The sequence below is a fragment of the Poecilia formosa genome, unplaced genomic scaffold (genome assembly GCF_000485575.1).
Source record: "Poecilia formosa unplaced genomic scaffold, Poecilia_formosa-5.1.2 Scaffold72, whole genome shotgun sequence".
Classification (NCBI taxonomy): Eukaryota; Metazoa; Chordata; class Actinopteri; order Cyprinodontiformes; family Poeciliidae; genus Poecilia; species Poecilia formosa.
The window spans coordinates 1,232,828-1,253,484 of NW_006800011.1; the positions used below are offsets into that span (position 1 = coordinate 1,232,828).

Below are 20,657 nucleotides of genomic sequence, written 5' to 3' on the forward strand. Positions count from 1 at the left end.
ACATGTTTAATGGGTAAAAAGTTAAAACGTTATAACCACAGTCGTGAATGTGGCCAACAGAGGGCAGCAGTGCAGCACAGAAATATTAATACCATTATTTTAGTAATCTAACCACAGCTTCGTTTTGTTCTGGATTTTTATATTAATCCTGCCGTCAGACATCTGACAAATGATGTAGATTGATACTGAAACGTAATTTAGCTCAGAGGAATGACAGCAGAGCTGCAGCTTCAAGCCGCCTTAATGATGTGCAAATTAATTAGAGGGCATGTCAGAGAAAGATCACTGTCTGCAGAGTCATCTCAACATAACGCGTAATTGAACTTCACACACTATGGGAATGTGCGCAAGCATTTGCCGTCTTACAGATGTTATTCGTATTAAAATGTTTTAAATAAAAACCAAAGCTGTTTTTAAATGATATGAAAAGTAACATTTTATTTTATTTTAAGATGTTTGAATGAGTTTTAGATGCCCAAGGCAACCGGAAGAGAAACAGCAAACTGAGAAACCAGATTTATCAATACAGTCGTTTTATAAAGACAGGCCCACAGCATCACAGATCCACCACTATGCACTATGAGGTGTTTTCCCACTTATTCAAACCCACTTGCTGCATTTTCTTTATTATCTATAAGATATATCTCAGTGTCATCTGAGGAAAGCATTTGGTTCCAGTTAAAGTCTCAACTGAACTGACCAAACGCTGCACGTTTACATTTGCCATGGTAGGAAAGAAATGTAAACAAACACCTGGCATGTGGAGCATCAGATGGTTGCTATGGAAACTTAGCAACCCCACGATGTTACTGTTTTCTACTGTTTTTACCTCTATTAGCATTTTTGTTACCATTAGTTCAATGGAAATGTTTTCATGTCTTTCCCATTTTGAAGAGTGGCTAGGAACGATGGATGGCTGGTGAAATGGACGGACGGACAGATGTTATTCATATCTGTATCGTTCATGAATCTGTAAACCTTCTCCTTGCCAACGTTTCCAAAGCAAAAATATTTCAGATTTTGGTCAAAACAAACATTTCCACCTGAATTCCTTTGATAATTACAAAACACCAAACAGCCTGGCGCCTATCCATGAGACGTCCCCCTGAAACAGAAAAAAAAATCCACATTTCCAATTCCCCTTTGTTAATCTTTCCCTCCCCAGTAAACAAGTGTTGATTATGCAGTTACTTTATGCCCTGCAGGCTCCGACACAAACAGAGCGATAAACAGAAGCAGCCCAGAGAACGAGCCTCTCGACGCAAACAGTCATCACGCCAAACATCTATGAGGCAAGAACGAGCCGAATCAAAGCAACAGTGGGTTTTTATCTGGGAACGACAGAGCCCAATAAACAGCTGTTTCCTGTGGCCGCGCTGCACTGCAGGATGTGTCAGGACGGCTGCCGCCTCAGTAATCAGACAGCCGACAGATGACAGGACACCTGAGGTGTTTTGGACTGTAACACAGCTGCTGCTGCTGCTACTCCTCAATGTGTCCTCGCGCCTTTAATTTTGCTTTTAATTTTCTCTCCCAACTCACTTCAAACACACGAATTCGTGGATTAAAGCAGAACAGCCAAACCAAGAGGATATCGGAGCCTGGGAGATTATTTGGCAGCCTTTCGCCCCCTCTGCACCCAATCTGCCACCGAGCGACAGCCAGACCGAGCCTCAGCTTGACCTTGGCCAGAGGAGAGGCTGAGTCATTAGCATGGAAAATGTTGTGCCTTGCAGTCTCACTGGTCATTGTAAACATCACAGAGACTGGCTCAGCTTATAAGCTTCCCCCTGCAGACACTTGCATCACCACTGGGCCAAAGCCAAATCTTTTTACAGGCTTACAGATACAGTTTTTGAGACGGGATTTTTCTCTAACAGGAATGAAAAAAGGGGCTTACACTTTATTTACAACGGTAAAGAAATAAACCCAGTTGTTAGCATCAGCCTCTGGTGAGGAGTGTTTGGCTTTCGCACACATAATGTACCTCATCTGTGATAAAGTCCAATAGTTTTGGTCACTCATCTGAGAAAGCAAAACTCATACACTGCAAAAACACAAAATCTTACCAAGCAGTTTTGGTTGAGTTTTTACTGCAAATATCTTAGTACACTTGAAACAAGACCAACATAGCTTACAAATAACCTTTGATCAAGAAAAAATAGGTTGTTTTAATTAATAATTTCTTAATATTTCACTTATAACAAGATATTTTCCCCATGTTTTTGGTGAAATAATCTGCCAGAGAAACAAGTACTTTTTAAAAATATTAAGAAATTATTTACTTAAAACAAGCTCCCATATCTTGCTGAGAAGTTACTTGTAAGCTAGTTTTGTCTTATACAAGTTTATTACGATATTTCCACTAGAAACTAGACCAAAGTACTTGGTGAGACTTAGTGTTTTTGCAGCGTATATTACATAGATTTATTACTCAGAGTGAAATATTTCAACTCTCTTCTAGAAGTTCTGATGAAAACTCAAAACTCAGTGTCTCAGAAAGTTAGGATATTGTGAAAATCTTATTGCATGCTCATGGAAAGTTGAGTGAAAGAAAAAAATGTAGCAGGAAAATGTTAAGCAACAGGAAGGAAACCAAGCATTTCTGGGTTTTAATTAACTCTAAAATTACAAAAAGTTAAAGATCTATTTTCTTATTGAATCTACAAAAATAAACACGGGAAGGCTAACTTTACCTGAGTAGTTGTTTATCATATAGCATTTGACTGGTGTAATTTTAGATAATGCCACACTGTGTCAATGTTGGCTGTAATTTAAAAACAAAAACAAAAAACAGTGAGGTGAATCTGGATAATTTTCCACATAAAAAAAAACCAGAGTGCAGTGGAGAGAGCCAGAGCTGAACACAACTTCCGAAGAACCAACATTCGTGCTTTCAACATTTCTCTCCAGAAGACTGACCCATTTGTACGAGCAAAACAGAGAAAGGCTCTAACAGATACCTTAACCAGCTAAAAATAAAAGCCGCGCTGACAGTTTTTATCCACAAAGCGCCTAAACCCTGCTGCCGCCGAAGCGAAAAACGCTGGGAGAAACATCAGATTGACACTGGAAGCTCTTTAAATGCTAAAGGAACTCTGTGGCAGTAGTACTGATGGCACTAATGCACGCTCCAGTTCAAATTAAAAAGGCTTAAAGAGGTTGCTTATTACTGTTTTGGCTAGATGGAGCCAGGCAGTCGGACCATTAGACATCATTTACCCAGAACGTATTTCAGCCCGAACAGCATGGTGACGTTCCTGTGACAATATTTTATTAAAATTTATAAAAACTAAATAACCTACAGCATTATTACTGCATTGTTTCTGCATCTAAAATAAGTATTTCTCAAAGTCTATAGTTACAACTAATCATGGATCCTTTTAAGGTCTAAATTTGGAACCAACTACAACTGAACCCAAATCATTGACAGTTAATTACTTGGTCTAGATCATCTGATCAATGTGTAGAATGAGCTATGCATTAGACGTTAGGACATTTACTGTCTTCCTTTCTTCTCTCGCTGTCAGTTTTCTGTCTAGCTGCTGTAAATTAGGACCAAAACTGTCACAACACACAAACTGCAAACACAGATTTAATGTCATGAAACGTTTTCTTCGTGAAATCATGGTTCCAATCCTTAGAGCAAACTCTTATTTGTCAGATGAAGATTCCCGCTGTGGTTGTAATGCTTGAATTCAAACTAATTATTCTGTTATAATAAGTTTCCACAGTTCACAGTAATTTCTATGACATTTTCACAGCGTAACAGATCAGAAGATATATTCCTCAAACCAAACATTTTTAAATCTGAGCTGGAAGTATCATCCACTTTAAAGTTAAATTTGAGCCTGAAATGTGCCTAATTTATCCCCACAAAATTCAGTATTTAACATTTTGCTCACATTTACCTGTATATTATTTCACAGACATTTCTAATACCATTCACATTTACCAGACTGTATTGAAGTTGAAGATGTGTTTTATCTCCGAGTCAAAGCTTCATCCATCAATAAATGATGAGTGTAAATTACTGGGCTTTCAGCGGTCCATAAATAGGAGTCACGAGGTTAGATGTTGCTGTATCGCTTTGATTAATGTTTAAATGTCAAGGAAGGAAGAAAAAACAAAAACCTGGAGGATGGACCTGGGTTTTTACACTGCAGGTGGACAGTTATGAATAAATTAAGCTTTGCATGCCTTTTCTGGATACTCAGTTGGGATTTGATGCATTAAGTGTCACCTGAATCAGCAGAGATTCCAACGAGAAACCTCCATTTATGTTACCGAGAAGCAGAAACGTGAATTATGGCACCATGTATTTCTATCGGCCTGCAGATCCACAGATGCTCTGTTGCTGCGGCAGTTAATGCTCCGAGCGTATCAGAAAGAAATCTATCAGCTGAATGCCAACACAGCTCCCCGTTCCAGTTTAAAAGTAGAAACAGGCAGGAGAGCTTCGATCAGTGAGTTACACTGACAACCGACACACACATCGGCTAAATTAATGCAAATGGCCGATGTACAACACTCATTTATTTTCTAGGCTGTGTAAAGAAGAAGAAAATTAATAGAGTTTTTAATTTTAATTTACCTGCAGCAAATTAAGAGCTGCATGTCTGAAATGATAGTGAAGCAACAGACATTTTTATTGCTCATCGCTAATAAAAAACGTCAGGGCATAAGGAGGGAGGAGCGTAGAAAGCCTTTTAGTGTCCATGTTTACAGCATCATTTTTTACAGGAGATTAAACGCTTCCTTTTATAAGGAGAAGATGCAAATGTCAGTTTGTTATTAAGGGACAGTTAACCGTACATGGCCATTTCATAATTTTAATTTCACCTTAACCAAGGGCAGTAGTCCCTTTATTGCTAACGTTTTACATGTTTCACTTTCCAAGAAGTAGATTAAAAAACGTCAGTCTCGAAAGTGTAAAGTAGAGCAAAATAACTTCATATCGAGTTACGTTTTTATCCTTGCATAGTTTTTACAAAACTATTGACGTACTTTTTTTTCTTGTATTATTTTTACAAGGACATGTACAGCCTTTTTCCAGTGATGGAAAAAAAACAAACATTTCAGTCCCTAAACTGAAGGTGGCTAAAGGTGGTTAGCTTAGCTCGATTTAAATCACAAAGTAAACCAAATATGTCTATTTTCATATCTGATTACGACATACAAGGAAAAAAGGAGGACAGAAATTGACAGAAATCTGTGAATTCTGTCAATTTCTACATTAGCCTATATACAAAACCACAGCTAGCATCTGCTAGCCTACCTTAGTTTAATCAGATTTAAGTCCCAGACGGATTATTTCAAATGTAAATATCACTATGTTTGTCTTGTTTTTAAATAAATTAAATGATTGATATAAAATAGCCTATTAATTAATTGATCTAGTGGACAAATTATCTAAATATCCATTTAATCCCCAGTATGAAGAGAATGCAAAACAATAAAAAGAATTAATATAAAAATAAACAGACAGAATCTCTCATCTACCAAGATTCCACTGCATTTTTTTAACTAAAAGAGAGAATGAATAATTTACTAAATATAAAACTTTACCTTCATACAGCCAGTCACTGAGTCCGTTGAAGATGACGCTTTCCTTGCCTGTAGACACCAGACGAATCGAACGGCTCTCCACCTTAGACCGGTAGTAGATGTTGTTCTCAAATATGAATATCTACAGGGGATAAAATATGATCAAATTGATGCCTATAAAAAGCTTTTATAAAGCTGAATATTACAATGAAGTGTTACTAAGCAACTAATCAATTAATTGCATGATAAATTAAATCGTCCTCTGTAATTTCCATTCTGATGATTCATATTTTTTGAAGGGCTATTTTGTTTACAGAGACTTGATGATCTTTGTTTTATGATTTTGGTTGTGTGTGGTTTTTATGTCTCCTTTTAATTTATTGTTTTTAGTTGCTGTGTTTTATTTTGCACATTTAAAAGGTTCTGCACAAAATTAAAATTTGAGGAGATGAACTTGCATTGTGCCATTATCAATATATTGCTTGAAAATCAAATAATGTTGTCAAAACAACATTATCGTTATCAGAAAGATAAAAAGCCAAAATGTTACGACACACTGGCATTAAAAAATGCACATATTAGTCTAATTTGGATAATTCATTGAGTCATAGCATTATGACACAATGTTAAAAATACATAGTTTTTTTTAAAAAACAGTTCTGTTACAATGCAAATAAAATGGAAGCCTTTTAAAGTCTTATGAAACTGCAAACCACAGGGAACGAGGTTTCGACTTTGACTCCAACCCCACACAGTCCTGCAGGGCTTTCAAGATAACTGAAGGTCAATTCAGTCATTAAGGAGAATAATGGACCATCAGAGCCTTACAGTAAGCGAGGAAAGGCAGGGCTGCCCTTTGGGTGAGAATTTTAAGATGTTACTGCTTTAATATACCACATGGAAATCGATGCTGTTACAGAAAAAAACTAATTTGGCATGTTAGGAAGTAAATGTCTTGGCCTCGAGGAAGTGTCTTGGTAGTGGTTTGAGAGAGATTCTCAAATAACTATTCACTCTGTGCAGCCTGAATGATAAAGCTTTGCACAGCAGGATGTCCACTTCTGTTTCAGCCTGCTAAGATTTTTCCTTCTTCTAAAGCAGGGGCACAACTCGTTTTTATGTTGAACCACTTTAAGATCATGAATGCTCTTAAAGGGCCGGTTGTGCCTGAATGTATCGATAAACCCTATTAGAACTGTCTCTGCATTTGATAACTTCTTCTAAAATTAGATAACATTTATCAGTCCCTCCATAATTTTGCGTTTTGTCTTTTTTTTGCAGTAAGACTCAATTTTTTCTGGTGCTAATTTAGAAATATTGCAATATTTTCGCTTAAGTATGATAACAAATTTGACTTTTTATTACTAGCAGCTAAGAGTATTAGTGAAATACACTGCCACCTGCAGGTGGGGGTTGGCATCACTTAAAATAAATGTTTTTGATAATTGTTCTGGGAAATTTTTAATAAACTGCTCTGCACAAGTGCAAAAAATTATTGATTTCAAGTTAATTTCCATGACCTCAGTAAAACTGGAAGTATTGACTGATGTAATTTAGTAGTACAGATAAAAACTGCTTTGGTTTGATTAATAAAACAACATTCAAGTCATCTTGAAGGCTCTACTTATGCAATTCCTCTGGAGTCTTGAGGGCCACATAAAAAGCTAGGGCGGGCCAGATTTGGCCCCTGGGCCTTGTGTTTGACATGTTGTGTTTGAACTGAAAACCAGCCAAGATTTCAGCAATTTATCCACTCGCTACACCGTCTCTGCAGTTTGACATTTAATATTTGTGGTGAAAACTTAGCCACTTAAGTTTCTTCAGCAAATGCTGAATCTTTAACAGAAAAAAAATACAGCAGAATCTGTCACAATTAGTTTCTCTTGAGGAGGCGCAAGCTGTGGGCCTCATGTGCTTTGGTGACACTCCAATGCACACCAAGTCCCGGTATAGAAGCCAATCTAGGCCACAACAAAGAGAGGAGACCTGGCCCCGTTCTCTGAGGGAAGGTGAAAATCTGCTCTGAGGATAACTGGAGCACAAAACAGTTTGAAGACAGGGGATAGTTTGTTGGGATTATGGAAGTGAAACTAAAACAGCTGCGACAGCATTACTCTGCTGTACTCAGGCAAAATGAACTGCAGCTCCTGTGTTCCTGGACATGTTTTTCTATACTTTGCTAATTTGGCATTGCAGTGCATTTCAGAGAAAACATGACTTACGCATTTTGCCAAATTTTTTAACATGTTGACGCATAAATGCTTAGTAGCTTAATATAAGTTAAATTTTAGTCTGTTGTTCACCGTGTCTCCAAAAGACACAGACTGCATTGGTTATGATTTAATCAGGGCTGGACGATATGTCTAACAAACAAATCACAATAAGATCACTACATATTAATCAAAAATGGATAATTATTGATTTGTTTTTGTTTTAAACATCCAAAATATTGCCAAACTGGTGGCATGACCTTTCAGGTTTTATCCAGTTTTTTCTCCAAACACAGTCGAAAACCTTAAACTGCTGCTGCGCAAGTTACTCAGCAGGTTGTTGCTAGGTAACCACAGAATGACTGAGTTGCTAGGTAACCACAGAATGACTGAGTTGCTAGGTAACCAAGGAATAAGTGAGTTAGCAGATGCCACCAACCTAGCTTAGCTGGCTGAGAGTTTGAGCTAAAGCCTTTCCTCTGCCTACATCCCCCAGAATGCCGTGCTGTTCTGGATCAAAGGTCAGTAAAATTATTGAACGTTCTCTCAGGTGCATTATCTATCGATTACGTGTCTATCATGATATATATTAATGATTTATTTCCCAGCCCTAATTACTGACAACTTGCTTTATTTTGGCCCATCACAAATAAATATTATAAGCAAAATACCTTGAAAATAAAACTAACATTTTAAATAATTCAAATGGTGTTAACATTTTTGGTAAGCACCATAATTTAGTAGCAACCACTAAGCAGATTTTTTTTTGTAAAATATGGATTTATTTTTTTAAATATAAAACCTAATTTCACATGGTGTCTTTGCACCAGTAAAATTTTTCTTGTACTTAATCTTCATAATTTTAATTCCATGACTAGATATCTCAACTTATCAGATGATTTTATGTTACTTTCTGTACACTAACCCTATCGACTTAGCAGAGCTGCCAATCAAAATCAGTGATCAAAAGCATTTTAAATTGTTTTTTGTATTTACACCACACAGATTTACAGATAAAGAATAGTCAGTGGACAGAAATTAAATAAAAAACGCTTCATATATCACATACAAACCCGACTGGAATGTATTTTGACTGACAGTTTGTTGAACTCGTATAAAAAGTGGGGAACTAACATGATTTGACGATGCAAATCAGACATTTCTAGTCTGATTAACAGGAACTGTGTTCAGAAATTAATTTGGGAAAATGCCTGTTATGCAGTTTCTTGCCCTCTTGTTCATCTCTGAAAAGCAACAGAAGAATTAGGCCTCCTGAGGCCTCTAAGTATCCGTACTTCTGTGAAAGAGAATCGGCTCCATGTGGAAGATTAGCCGCCTACAGAGTGCAAAGGAAAAAATTACAGGGGGATTTACTTTTCATGGTAAAAGGACTGTAAGAAAAACTTTATGCTGCAAATTTTCCAGACTACATGATTTTCAGAGGCTAACAAATAGCTTGATGTGAGTAAATGACAAAAAAGGAGGCTCGATCAAGAACATGAAGGATTTGAGAACAGAATACAAAAGATTAGATGCAACATTTAACAACAGTTTTCCCTCAGTCCCATGTTTGGCATCGTTTCTGCTAAAGGCCATTTCCTGTTAACACATCTCAGCTGCTAGGAGCGAAACCACAGCATGAACGATGAAGCAAAATTTGAGCCCACATCAATCTACCAGTGAGCTAATTAATCCTCCGATCAGATAACGGGTAATTAATAGCATTTTGCTTCCGGACGTAATCACTTACATTCTGACCGCCCTGTAAACCAGCATGCTGGAGCTCATTAAGACTCCAGCTGATCTGACGGAGCGACGAGGGAGAAGATGGACAACAACTCAGTTTAACCTGCATCAGTTTGCTTAGACAATAAGTGCTAAAGTATGTGGTCATTATGTCTCCAGAGGGTCAGAAATGTCGTCACCAATCAATGATAAATCTGTCTCATGAACCGAAGCGATGAAAACCACTTGAGGACATAAATTATGGACGTTAGGAATAAAACCTTGGTGCTTGTCCTTGACGGCCAGTTGGAAGGCCACGAGTATTTTATGTAGCTGGAGAACAGCTTTGGGAAGGACAGGACTCAAACTTTAGCTCTAAAATATTTCAAGACATACACGGCAGAGTGTAAAACCAATGCTTTCTCGTAATCTTTTAATGCCAAAAAATAAAATAAAATTCAAACAAGTAAGAAAGTCCATAAAAAAACAAAACGATTCTTGTTCGAACATGTCTGCAACAATACAGTTTTACAATTTGCAGTACCGTGATTCTGCCACACGTTGCGCTTATCGGGTTATTACAGGGATTTCACTCCTGCTGATGCAGGGAGCATTTTTTTTTACTTCAGTTTAATCTGGTAAAACAGTCTTAATAGACGGTAAATTGAAAAATAACTGCTAGATAACCCTAAAATAATAACCAATAGAACTACAAAATATTGTGATAAAAATGTACCCACTCCTAACCATTTGATGAAGGAAAAGCATTTTGCAATAAATAGAAAATACCTTCAACCTCTTTATTCTCCTAATGTGTTTGTAAAGTTTCACAGTTATTAAAAAAAGAAGCTGAACTTCTGATTTACGAATAAATCACATTTTTATGGCACAGAGATGTGAAAGAAATCCAAGCTCTTCAATAACATTTTATTTAATTTCCACATTCTTAAAAAAACTGATTTGCCAGCAAGAATTACAGTATATTTAAACACGTCATAAAATACTTGGCATATCTTCTCTTTTATGCATGAAGCATCTACTTTATTTTACAGACGACTTCAACATGGTCACTATTAAAACAAGGGAAGCCCTCATGCCACCTGGCTATAATTATATATTGTTTAACAACAAGGAACATTTTAATGCACCATTTAGTTTGTTCTCTTCCAGCCTCTGTGTCCTTAAGGGATGAGGAGCAGATGGCTCTCAGCTCTTTATAAGAAAAACAGCTTTTATGAGTTTCAGCCCTTAAAGCCTCAAGACATCTGCACATTTATGAATAAGTTTCAGGTTCAGAAATAAGAGGAAAATGCACCCTCTGTTACCTCCCTGTCCTTTGTCTACATTTCAAGGAGAGTTTAGAGTAGATTTCTGAAATATAAGCATTTGTTAAGTATTTCTAACAGACCCCTTGGTTCTTAGAAGTTAGCATCTTTTCATAGAGCATTCGATTAAACCCAAGTTCTCACCTTTCAGCCTTGTTTTCATGCTGTTCATTCAAAAAGCTAATATCAAGTTTGTGGCCCACAAACACTGAACTAAAACGCTGTAATTTTAAACCGAGTTCAGTTTGCAGACTTCTTCTTACAATACATCACCAAACTGGCAACTTTAAAGGCACCAGCAGGAATAATGGCGCCTCCTGTTTGTTTCTGCTGAGTTGCCTTTCTGCTTCTGGTTTTAAATCAAACGGCGAAGTCAGTGCAAACGTGTTTCTCCACAGCTTCTTACTGCAAACTTCAACTACAAAGGAGAGAAATCCTAATCCTGCTTCCACTGTTCTTTAAAGAAACAACAGCTCTACACAGTTAATCAGAAACATCCATTAAAAAGTGGTAGAAAATGTGAATTTGCTTTTTGTCTGGGGAGTTGTTGTTCACATTAAGACATCTAGAGGCTTTTAGAGTTGATCAAATGGGATCACAAAACCTCACTTTGTTTGTTTAGGACAAGATGTTTTCAGTCATAAAGGTAAAAATATCACATTTGGACAAGAGATCCGTAAAGTTTATTTTTTTCCAAACCTGTTCTTGATTATTAAATTAGGATGCATTGACCAGTTATGAGATGTAGCTAACAAGTTAAGCACAAACACAAACAAATCCAAAGCTAGTTTTAGGCAAAGGTGATGAAAATTCACATTTTTTCAGGTCCTAGTCAAATCCCAAGTCCTTGAGGAGCAACTTCACTTATCGAATGGCTGAATTAAACATTTTCCCATCAAATGAATGACTGGAGGCTTTTTTTTCCCCGTCAGTCTGAGCTGGAGAATTAAAAAAAAATATTGGAAAACCACATAAATCCACATTTAAAGCCTTTATTTTCATTTCCAAATAGTACATATATTTTTCAAATAAATTACAACATAATAAAGAAGCAAGTGTAGCAAGTAAATAATCACTGTTAAACTTTTGAGTGAATGGAACAGGAAGTGCTTTTATTTTGATATTTCCAACCAGCTTTTAATGATGCAGCTAGCTTAAGAGTGAGAGAACGGTGGAGTTAGATTACATTTTTACTCTAAAATGAACCAGTCATTTATTATAAAGTGTAACCCTGACTTTTATAAGTCAGTTGATCGTATTCAGTTGATTAGATCATTTTAAAACATTACTTTTGTTTTAATCGATTTCGTAGCCTAAATGATCTTTCTGATGGACAGATGAGCAGCAAAAGTCTCAAGGTTGGAAAATAAATCCTAAACTGCTGCACTGAAGATTCATAACGGGTGTTCAAAATGCAGCCTGGGGGCCATTTGTGGCCCTCAGAGTGAATTTGTGCGGCCCTTCGCTACAGAATAAAAACGGCTCTGGTTTGGTTTGTCAACTCAGGAAGTTGATGCAAAAACATTTAGAAATAATTAAGGGCAACTTTTCACTGTGGCAGCAGACAAATTTACGTCTTGTAAAAATGAAAATGCAACATCAGCCATGTTTGATAGAAAAACAGGATCACTAACTGAAAGTTTTTCAAGATAAAAGAAACATTTAGGACATTGCTTGCATTGTTTTTTGTTGTTTTTAAGAAGAAAAATCTGCAAGATTTACAATAATTATCAGGTTTTTCTGCAGAAATCCGACATCTTGTGAAATATTGTGTGTGAAATAATTAACAAAAGACAATGTTTGTAATTTTTTATCAAAATTTTGTTGCAACTAGTTTGGACACTGATAACCTCTGCAGATGAGGCGCACATGTATCGCTTGACCAAAAACATAACATTTAATCAAGAATCTGACTAAATAAATGGCTAAAATTATTTAAAAAAAGAATTAGAGAATGGGAAACCAAATCCATCAAAGCATGTTTGTGTGAAAGATGAAAAAACATCTGAAAAGAAAGAAAGTTTAAATCTGATAAAATGGGCTAAAAAAGCTGAACTTGACCTGAAACAATGTCATACTTTCCACTTCCTGCGCTTAATAACAACGATAACTGACTCACTAAAACAATATTAAAGTTTATCTTTTGTGCGCAATGGGAAAAAAATGTTTTCCAGTTAAGTTAATTGGTTTAAAACTATGTAAAATACACAAGCAGGCACAATGAGCATAACAAACAGAAACTCATAATTTAAAGCCTCCATCAAAAATAATACAGGAGATTTTATACGGAATAACTGCAACTTGAGGAGGCGTGTGTTTTCTAATTAATACACTCTTATTTCTTTGACTGAACAGCCAATATAAAGTCCCAGAGGAGAAACCCTGGCTTCAGATGTAATTAGTTTTATCCTCCATTAAAACTATAAACAGACGGTGAAGGGCATCACTTTTCTCTGGCTGCCCTGGAAAAGTTTCATGTTCACTTTGTTAACTCTGAATAAATGTATCTTAGAAAATAATCAGTCAGAATCAGAGTTATAATAGTTCAGTATAGTTTTTATTAGTAAAATATTTAGTTTTACTTCAGTTTTATTTAGTTATAGAAATAGTTTTAGTTTTTTTATACTTTCCTTTTGGGTGGAAAATTTTAAAAAGTCAACGTATTGATTATACATTAATTAGGTGATGAATACTGAATTTTTTTTATTATTTAATTATTGTTGACCAACCAACTGTTGCCGTTTTCTCCCGACTTTTGCCGTCGCCACTTTGTCTACTAGCGTAGCCGCTAGGATGATTACGGAGTGACGTAATTTGCCGACAGCTGACGTAAACTGTCAAACTAAATTGAAAACAAACTCAAAAGGCTAAAAAATATAATAATAAACACAAAAACAAAGTATGTCACATCTATATTTTCAGTATGATTTAGTTCCTGTTAGTTATAGTTTTTCCACATTAATTACTTCTTTTTTATGAAAATGTTTTCCCAATTTCAGTTATTTTGCTGGTTTTAGATAACCTCGGTCGGAACAGGTGAAATATAAATTTTTTTTTACCAGTTGCTGATCCTGGGGTCCCCAGCCTGCGAACTGCAGCTGAGCATTTCGGACCTCCGGAGGATTCAGGTTCCAGGTTTCTCTGGGGGGGAAACAGACGGGGAGAAGCTAAGTGAAGACGCCTGAACACAAACACAATGACTTTCAGCTCCCAGCGCTGCAGCAGCATCAGCAGAACAAGTGTGGAACATCTTCGAACAAAGGTTTAAGTGTCTCCATAAATAGCCACAGTGTGTAAGGGTGTCACCTCTCCTTATTGGGAACAGTGCTGTGCGGTGCAGGCGGCTGAATTAGAGGTGCTGCTGACGTTTTGTCTTTGTCTGGTGCTGACGATGAATGAGGTCAGCCACTGAGATGTGAATGTGGCTTTAAAGAGGACGACACCACTGGGTGGCAGCACATTATATCATATATATAAACAGATACAATGCTGCCATGCTGGGACCTGCAGCTCAAATAAATCAAAGGGGGAAAACAAGCATCAACTTTGGGATACAAATTCAGATATGTGGGGAAAGACTTCAAAAAAGCAACAACCTCCCTGGGTTAAAAATCCCATCACTGAGATCTGAAAGTGATTCATCCGTCTGTAAGCTTTGAGCTTTTACTGTGGGATGCCAAAGCTGTAGCATGACAGTATTTTCATTGTCTTCTTATGTGCATCCATGAATGACAAAAACGACAAAATGAAAAAAATACATCACAAAATGATTTTAAATAAGGTCATTTTCACTGCAAAATAACAAAATCTAAGTATTTTTGTCTACATTTGAAATAAGACAACGAACTTACAAGTACATTTTCAGCAAGATATAAGAGCTTGTTTTCGTCAATAATTCATTAATATTATTGAAAAACTATTAGTTCTACTGGCAAATTACTTCACTTGGAATAACTTGGTATAATACTTGGTAAGATTTTGTTTTTGCAGTGTTTTTACTCTGTACTCATATGCTTAAAGATGCAAAATACTATTTTGAAACTAATGTCATACATTTTGTTTATCAAAAGCAAAAGCCATACTAAATAGAGTTGTAAATAGCTCCTCTTTTATTAAGATTTAATGGAAATAAATTACAACTGCAGGGGGTGCAAACTTGCATTGCTTCACTAATTTCTGTCTCTCCCCTTCAGCCATTTAAGTGCTCAACATTTAGATTAAATCAACTTTTGTTGCAGAGTTTGTTTAGTGCATTTCCCTACGGCCCAGTTTACAACTAATTAAGACGACGGGGTTCCTGCGGAGCTAGAGCCTGCAACCTCATCAGAGCCACACCAGGCTGGCGGCGCTCCAAGTGAGACACTTGGTGGCTCTTGGGGGCCCGGCTGCTAATCTATGTGTGTCATTTGCGGCTCCTCTCACTTAAATTAACAACTTTCGCTCTCGCACAAAGACATAGGCCTGAACTTGGTGTGAAAGGTACGTACACCCCCAAATTGCACCTATTATCAGCAGTAACTGTTGCTAGGATACAAAAAAACAAGCCACAGTTTGAACTCTTTTGTTTTGGGCCAAATTAAGATAATAAAAGCTGTTAAAATATGAATGAATTCTTAAAATTAAATAATATTTTTTTTTCAGTTCTTCCAGGATTTCATGATTTATTTTGTGATTTTTTGCAATAAAAATCAAAGTGTTTGTGGTACCAATTTAGAAATATTTGCGCTTATTTATGACAGTAAAGTCGACATTTAATTACATGCTGTATAGATCATGGACTATAATCTGAGACCAGTAAAGGCTGAAGAAGCTGTTCAGTACAAGTAAGAACGTTTCTGACAATTTTTAAGAAAAACCTGCAATAAACTCCTAATTATGTTTTAGCGCATTAAAAGTGTTGATTTTGTGTGAATTGCCACGATAATTCTCAACAAACTGGAGGGACTGACTGCTCAGAGTTTCCTTTGAATCATAAGGCAACAATCACTGGAACATTGACCAACATATCTGATGATACTTGACAAAATGTGGTGACTGTATGATGTTTTTATGATGTAAAGCACTTTGAACTGCTTTGTCATTAAATAAATAAACTTGATTGATTGACTGTTGCCGTTTCTTTCTCCATAGCTTTGCTAAAACTGACGGTGGAAGTTCTGGAAACTTGTGGAAAATGCTACAGATTTTACGAGACCTGAGGTGGATGTACTGTGGTAGGATGGTTTAATGTGACAACCTAAATCTGATGTGATGCGATATGATCAGTCGTGGCCATACCAATTTGAATCATTATACTGATATACATATACAGGCACCTTAAAGGAACAAAAATGCATCTCAGGCATGCAAAAATATCCAAAACAGGATCAAAAATAGCCCGATTCTAGCAGGATGTCGAAGGGACAAAATGCTGAAAAGCAGTTAGCTGTGGTTTCAGACTTACAGCCAGCTTTCAGAAATAAACAATAAGGTTGATTTGAGGTGATTTGCTGGATGATTTTGGAATTAATCTTCTTGAAAGAAGGTCTGATGAGATTTCACATAATAAAACCCAATGAATCTGTCATAAGACTTACGGAGTCTCCAGACTGCAGATGATGTAAAAAGCCGTATAGGAATGCTGGTACACCTGCAAAGAAAAATACTTTGTTTAAACTCCTTTTCATTTACAAAAAGCATTTGTTTTTTGTTCCTCTGCTCAGTGAAATCACTAAAGTATTAAAAGTCCACAGAGGTTAAACTGGACAACAGTGTTTTCTTTGAGATTAAAGAAACCACAAACAGGATTAGCACATTAATAAATCCTTCAGAGAGACAGAGTTGTTAATGAATAATACAAAGAAACAAGCAATATCTAAGAAGCTTTTAAAACATTTGCATAAAACAGACACTTTTAAAATAATATTGATGTAAGCTCCAACTTGTTACTTCATTTTTTATTTATATAGAAAAACAGAGTAACTCCCGATCCGTCGAACATTCACGTTCAGACGCAGGAATTATTTATACCCAAATCCAAAATAATTCACTCCTCTGGCAGATTTAGGTTTAAAATAACCAAGTTCACATAGTTTCTTATAACTGGAAGTAAAGTTAATGGAACCTAAAATATCTGCAGCTCATATAGAAAAGATACATTTTCAAAATATCACCTTACAAATTATTTTAAACTTCACAGTTTAATTACTTTTTGAGAAAATCCCAGCCTAATTTCCAATTAGAAAGAGACATCTTAAATGAATGAAGTTGAATTTAAACCTAAATGGGGTATGAATAACTTTGGCCTTTACTGCACATTTAACTTTAAATGCACAAAAACCCACCACAGATTTTACCACAACACATCATGACAGACTATTTCCAACTCTTCCTGATTCAGTATGACTGTGCACACAAAGCAATGTCCATTTACCTTCTATCACATAACATCCCAATAAAATAGACTAAAGCTTGTGGTTTAAATATAACAAAATTACATTTTTAAGGGTTGAAAGCCATTGTAAGTACCTGCAAACGTTAGCAACCAAAGTCAAATAGCTAAAATCCACAGATCTCATCTAAAAACTTTAGAGCTGACCATTTTAACAGCTCACATACCAAATAAACCGTATTAATCATAACTACACAAAGTGGAAACTGTGTATCCATAGTCTGAGTCAGCAGTTCTTATCTACAGCCTAAAAAAGTCCTGAATTACATGCTAACTCAGGATTAGCTAATAGTACGTCAAATAGCACTGTCACTATTGATTTTGGTTTTCTTATAATTATTTTAGGAGAAAAAGCTCCAAACAGGCAAATTTCATGTAAATAATTTGGAGTGACGTTCCAAAGAAAAATCTGCTTACATTGAACTGTGAATTTACTGTAGTTCCTAAATAATTTCCACACCAGCATTGATAAAATGTTGCATAACTATACAGGTAAACTATCAATTGAACTGATTTTAATGAGGGTTGCATTGAATTAGTTCTAATAAGGATATTATGCAGATACTGTTCTTGTAGTTTTGGATATATTCATTAATTATCTACTAATCTGAGTTCACTTTCCGTAATAAAAACATTAACATTGTAATTTGGAAGAGTTACGCACGTCTTGCTATTCTCTCACGTTATTTGGTGCGCATTACATCCATTCTGCACGTTACAGAGAAATAAAGCACGGATATGTGACTGTGCGCCGCTTCAATGAGCATACAGGAGGAATGACTGTCATCTATCAAAGTGATGGGGAGTTCAGTTGGATAATAAATGCAAATACAAACACCACAACACCATCCAGTTTGTCATAATATTCTCTATTCATCTCAGGCAATAACAGCAGATTATATATCTGCAGGCATCTTTCAGAGCCTAACAGGAACAAACACTCTGGCTGCAGCAGAATAAAGCCAAAACGAAGGCGAACACCAGGTAAGCAGGTGAATGATTCAATATATCTGATGCAGCTATATTAGGAGGCGAAAGCGCTTTGATCCATATCATCCAGTGCAGTTGCGGGGCACTTTATTCAAGAACCTCACAGAAATGATATATTCCCAGCCAATACTTCCTGCTCTCGCCCGTCGATCTCATCTGCAGCTCTGCGAGCCCTGCGAGGCGTCGAGGGGGTTGTTTGTGTTTCTGCCTCCCTCGCCGCAGTTCCGCTCAGCTGTGCTCGCCCCTCCAAACCTGGCACCCCCCACCCCCCACTTCGCCTGTGTGCGCCAAGCCTTCACACCTCGCCATGATTACTTCCCCCCACCACCTTCTCTCCGCTCTCTCCTGACATATTTGGCTGTCAGTTTGCCAATTCAAAAAACAAGCAAACAAATGAGAAGCTCACCGGCGCGACGTTGTAGGCCAGCAGCACATGCTTCAAGTCCGGGGACACCTCATACCTGCTGGCTTTGTACATTTCCTGTGAATCAGACGTAGATTTCAGAACAGAAACACACATCGCTAACCATGCATGCTGTTTTTATTAAACCAGTCCTTAAAAGCTGTCTCTGACAGATTGTCTTGCTTCAGACGTAAATGGGGGTTGCATTAATCTTTGCACTTGTGCTTCGCCAGTATGATTGCTGATATAATGTTATTGCATCTCTATCTTGACGTCTGCCCACATATTCGAATCACATTTCACTAAAACATGATGCATGGTTTGATTAAATTTTCCAATAGAAGGAGCTGCAGGAGGTTGGATCTGCTGACCCAAAGAAGAAGAGCTAGGATTTAATTTAAGGCCTTCCACCGTCAGCAGAACTGTCTTGTCATTATTATGATAATACTGGAAAAAAGCAGAAAAGCGGTGACTTACAAATTTCTTGTTTTGGACCAAGACAGTTTGCTCGTCGGTGTCGACGTTGTACTTGACGACGTCGCCGTCTCGGTTGCGGTACAGCAACTCATTACCTGTGAAGAAGAGGAGACAGGGCGATGAGGAATGAGGGTAAAGTTATTAAAAACATTTAATCAAACGAGATAGTGGAGGAAAAGCTCAGTAAACCATCTTTTATTAAACAGCAAACAATTTTTCTCCCTTCACAAAGATATAGACACAAAAGTCAGACTTTAGATTTATTATACATTATGGCTGGACGATATGTCTGAAAAATGCATCACAATATAATGGTGTCACATCAGTCAATATTGTTAATTATTAATCAGTTTTTGATTTAAATATTTGAAATACTGCCAAGCTGGTTTCAGCTTTCACTCCAGAGTTTTTTTTAAATTGTTTTTAAGCAGTTATGAGGCAGAGTGGCAGAACTTTAAACTGCTGCTGCACTAGTTACTCAACATGTTGTTGCTAGGTAACCACAGAATGAGTGAGTTGCTAGGTAACCAAAGAGTGACAGTTGGCTAATGCCACCAATGTGCAGTGGTGGTGCAGGGGTTGAGCACAGCCCACATATGGAGGCCTCAGTCCTAGACGTGGCTGTCGCAGGTTCGATTCCCGGCCTTGGCGACCTTTACTGCGTGTCTTCCCCTCTCTCATTGCCCACTTTCCTGTCAATTAACTATCAAATAAAGGCCACTAGGGCCAAAAAAATGCCACCAACCTTCCTTAACAAAATGTCTTGTACTTAGTAAAATAAATAAGTATTTTTATTCCATATTAAGAAATTACTGACTAAAATCAAGCTCATACTGTATGTTGAAAAGTTACTTGTAAACTAGTTTTGTCTTATTCTAGAAAAAGACCAAAGTTACTAAGATTTTGTGTGTTTTTTGCAGATTCAGTTTTCTCTTGTGACAGAAAGGCAAAGCGCCAATTTCAAGCCACTAAAAGAAATCCTTGAGAGGAGCCATTATTTGACAGTTGTATGAACATTGGTGCAGCTCTTCATCCATCAGGCCTTTATCAGCGAAGGACACGTTTAATATGGCAACTGCCCCCTTTAACCTTCAATCTACCCCTGCTCCCGTGTCTTATTGCTCTTGTGATCCACAGAAACATGAACAACCACGCCATTTGGTGAGGTAATTAGAACCCAGAGATTGTTATGCGGAGTGCTTTCTATCTGCTAGCATATCTAATTGTCCATTAGGGGTGACAGAATTACCATCACAATGGCTTTAATGCAGAACGTGCTGGCGATAGCACTTTTAGACAGTTTTAGATCCGCACAACCAAACGTCCTCTCAACAGCTTTTGTCCCCTTGTTAAAAACACCTGGCAAACTAAACAAGGATGGAAAATGGACTCATTTATGTTCTCTCTACTGTGCAACACTATCCGCTTCCACGTATACCTGCAAATGGTCAGTTAATGTACTGAAATTGGGTGAAAAAGCGGCAAAATCAATAAAAGAAAATAAAAATGGGGGGAAAATGAAAATGCTTGGGAACTATTGATTTAAAGCT

At 37.0% G+C, this 20,657-nt stretch overlaps 1 protein-coding gene across 7 annotated transcripts in view; it reads right to left on the minus strand.

The window, feature by feature from the left end:
* The window catches only part of dpp6a (dipeptidyl-peptidase 6a), a 280,730-nt gene that overhangs the window by 21,299 nt on the left and 238,774 nt on the right, over positions 1-20,657 (minus strand). For all 7 annotated transcript variants that reach the window (XM_007555698.2, XM_007555699.2, XM_007555700.2 and 4 more), the window contains 5 exons: positions 19,108-19,202; positions 18,634-18,708; positions 16,384-16,436; positions 13,867-13,948; positions 5,569-5,689 (listed from right to left, as the gene is read on the minus strand). In XM_007555698.2, the coding sequence (XP_007555760.1) occupies positions 5,569-5,689; positions 13,867-13,948; positions 16,384-16,436; positions 18,634-18,708; positions 19,108-19,202 (426 nt within the window). The remainder of the gene's footprint in view (positions 1-5,568; positions 5,690-13,866; positions 13,949-16,383; positions 16,437-18,633; positions 18,709-19,107; positions 19,203-20,657) is intronic.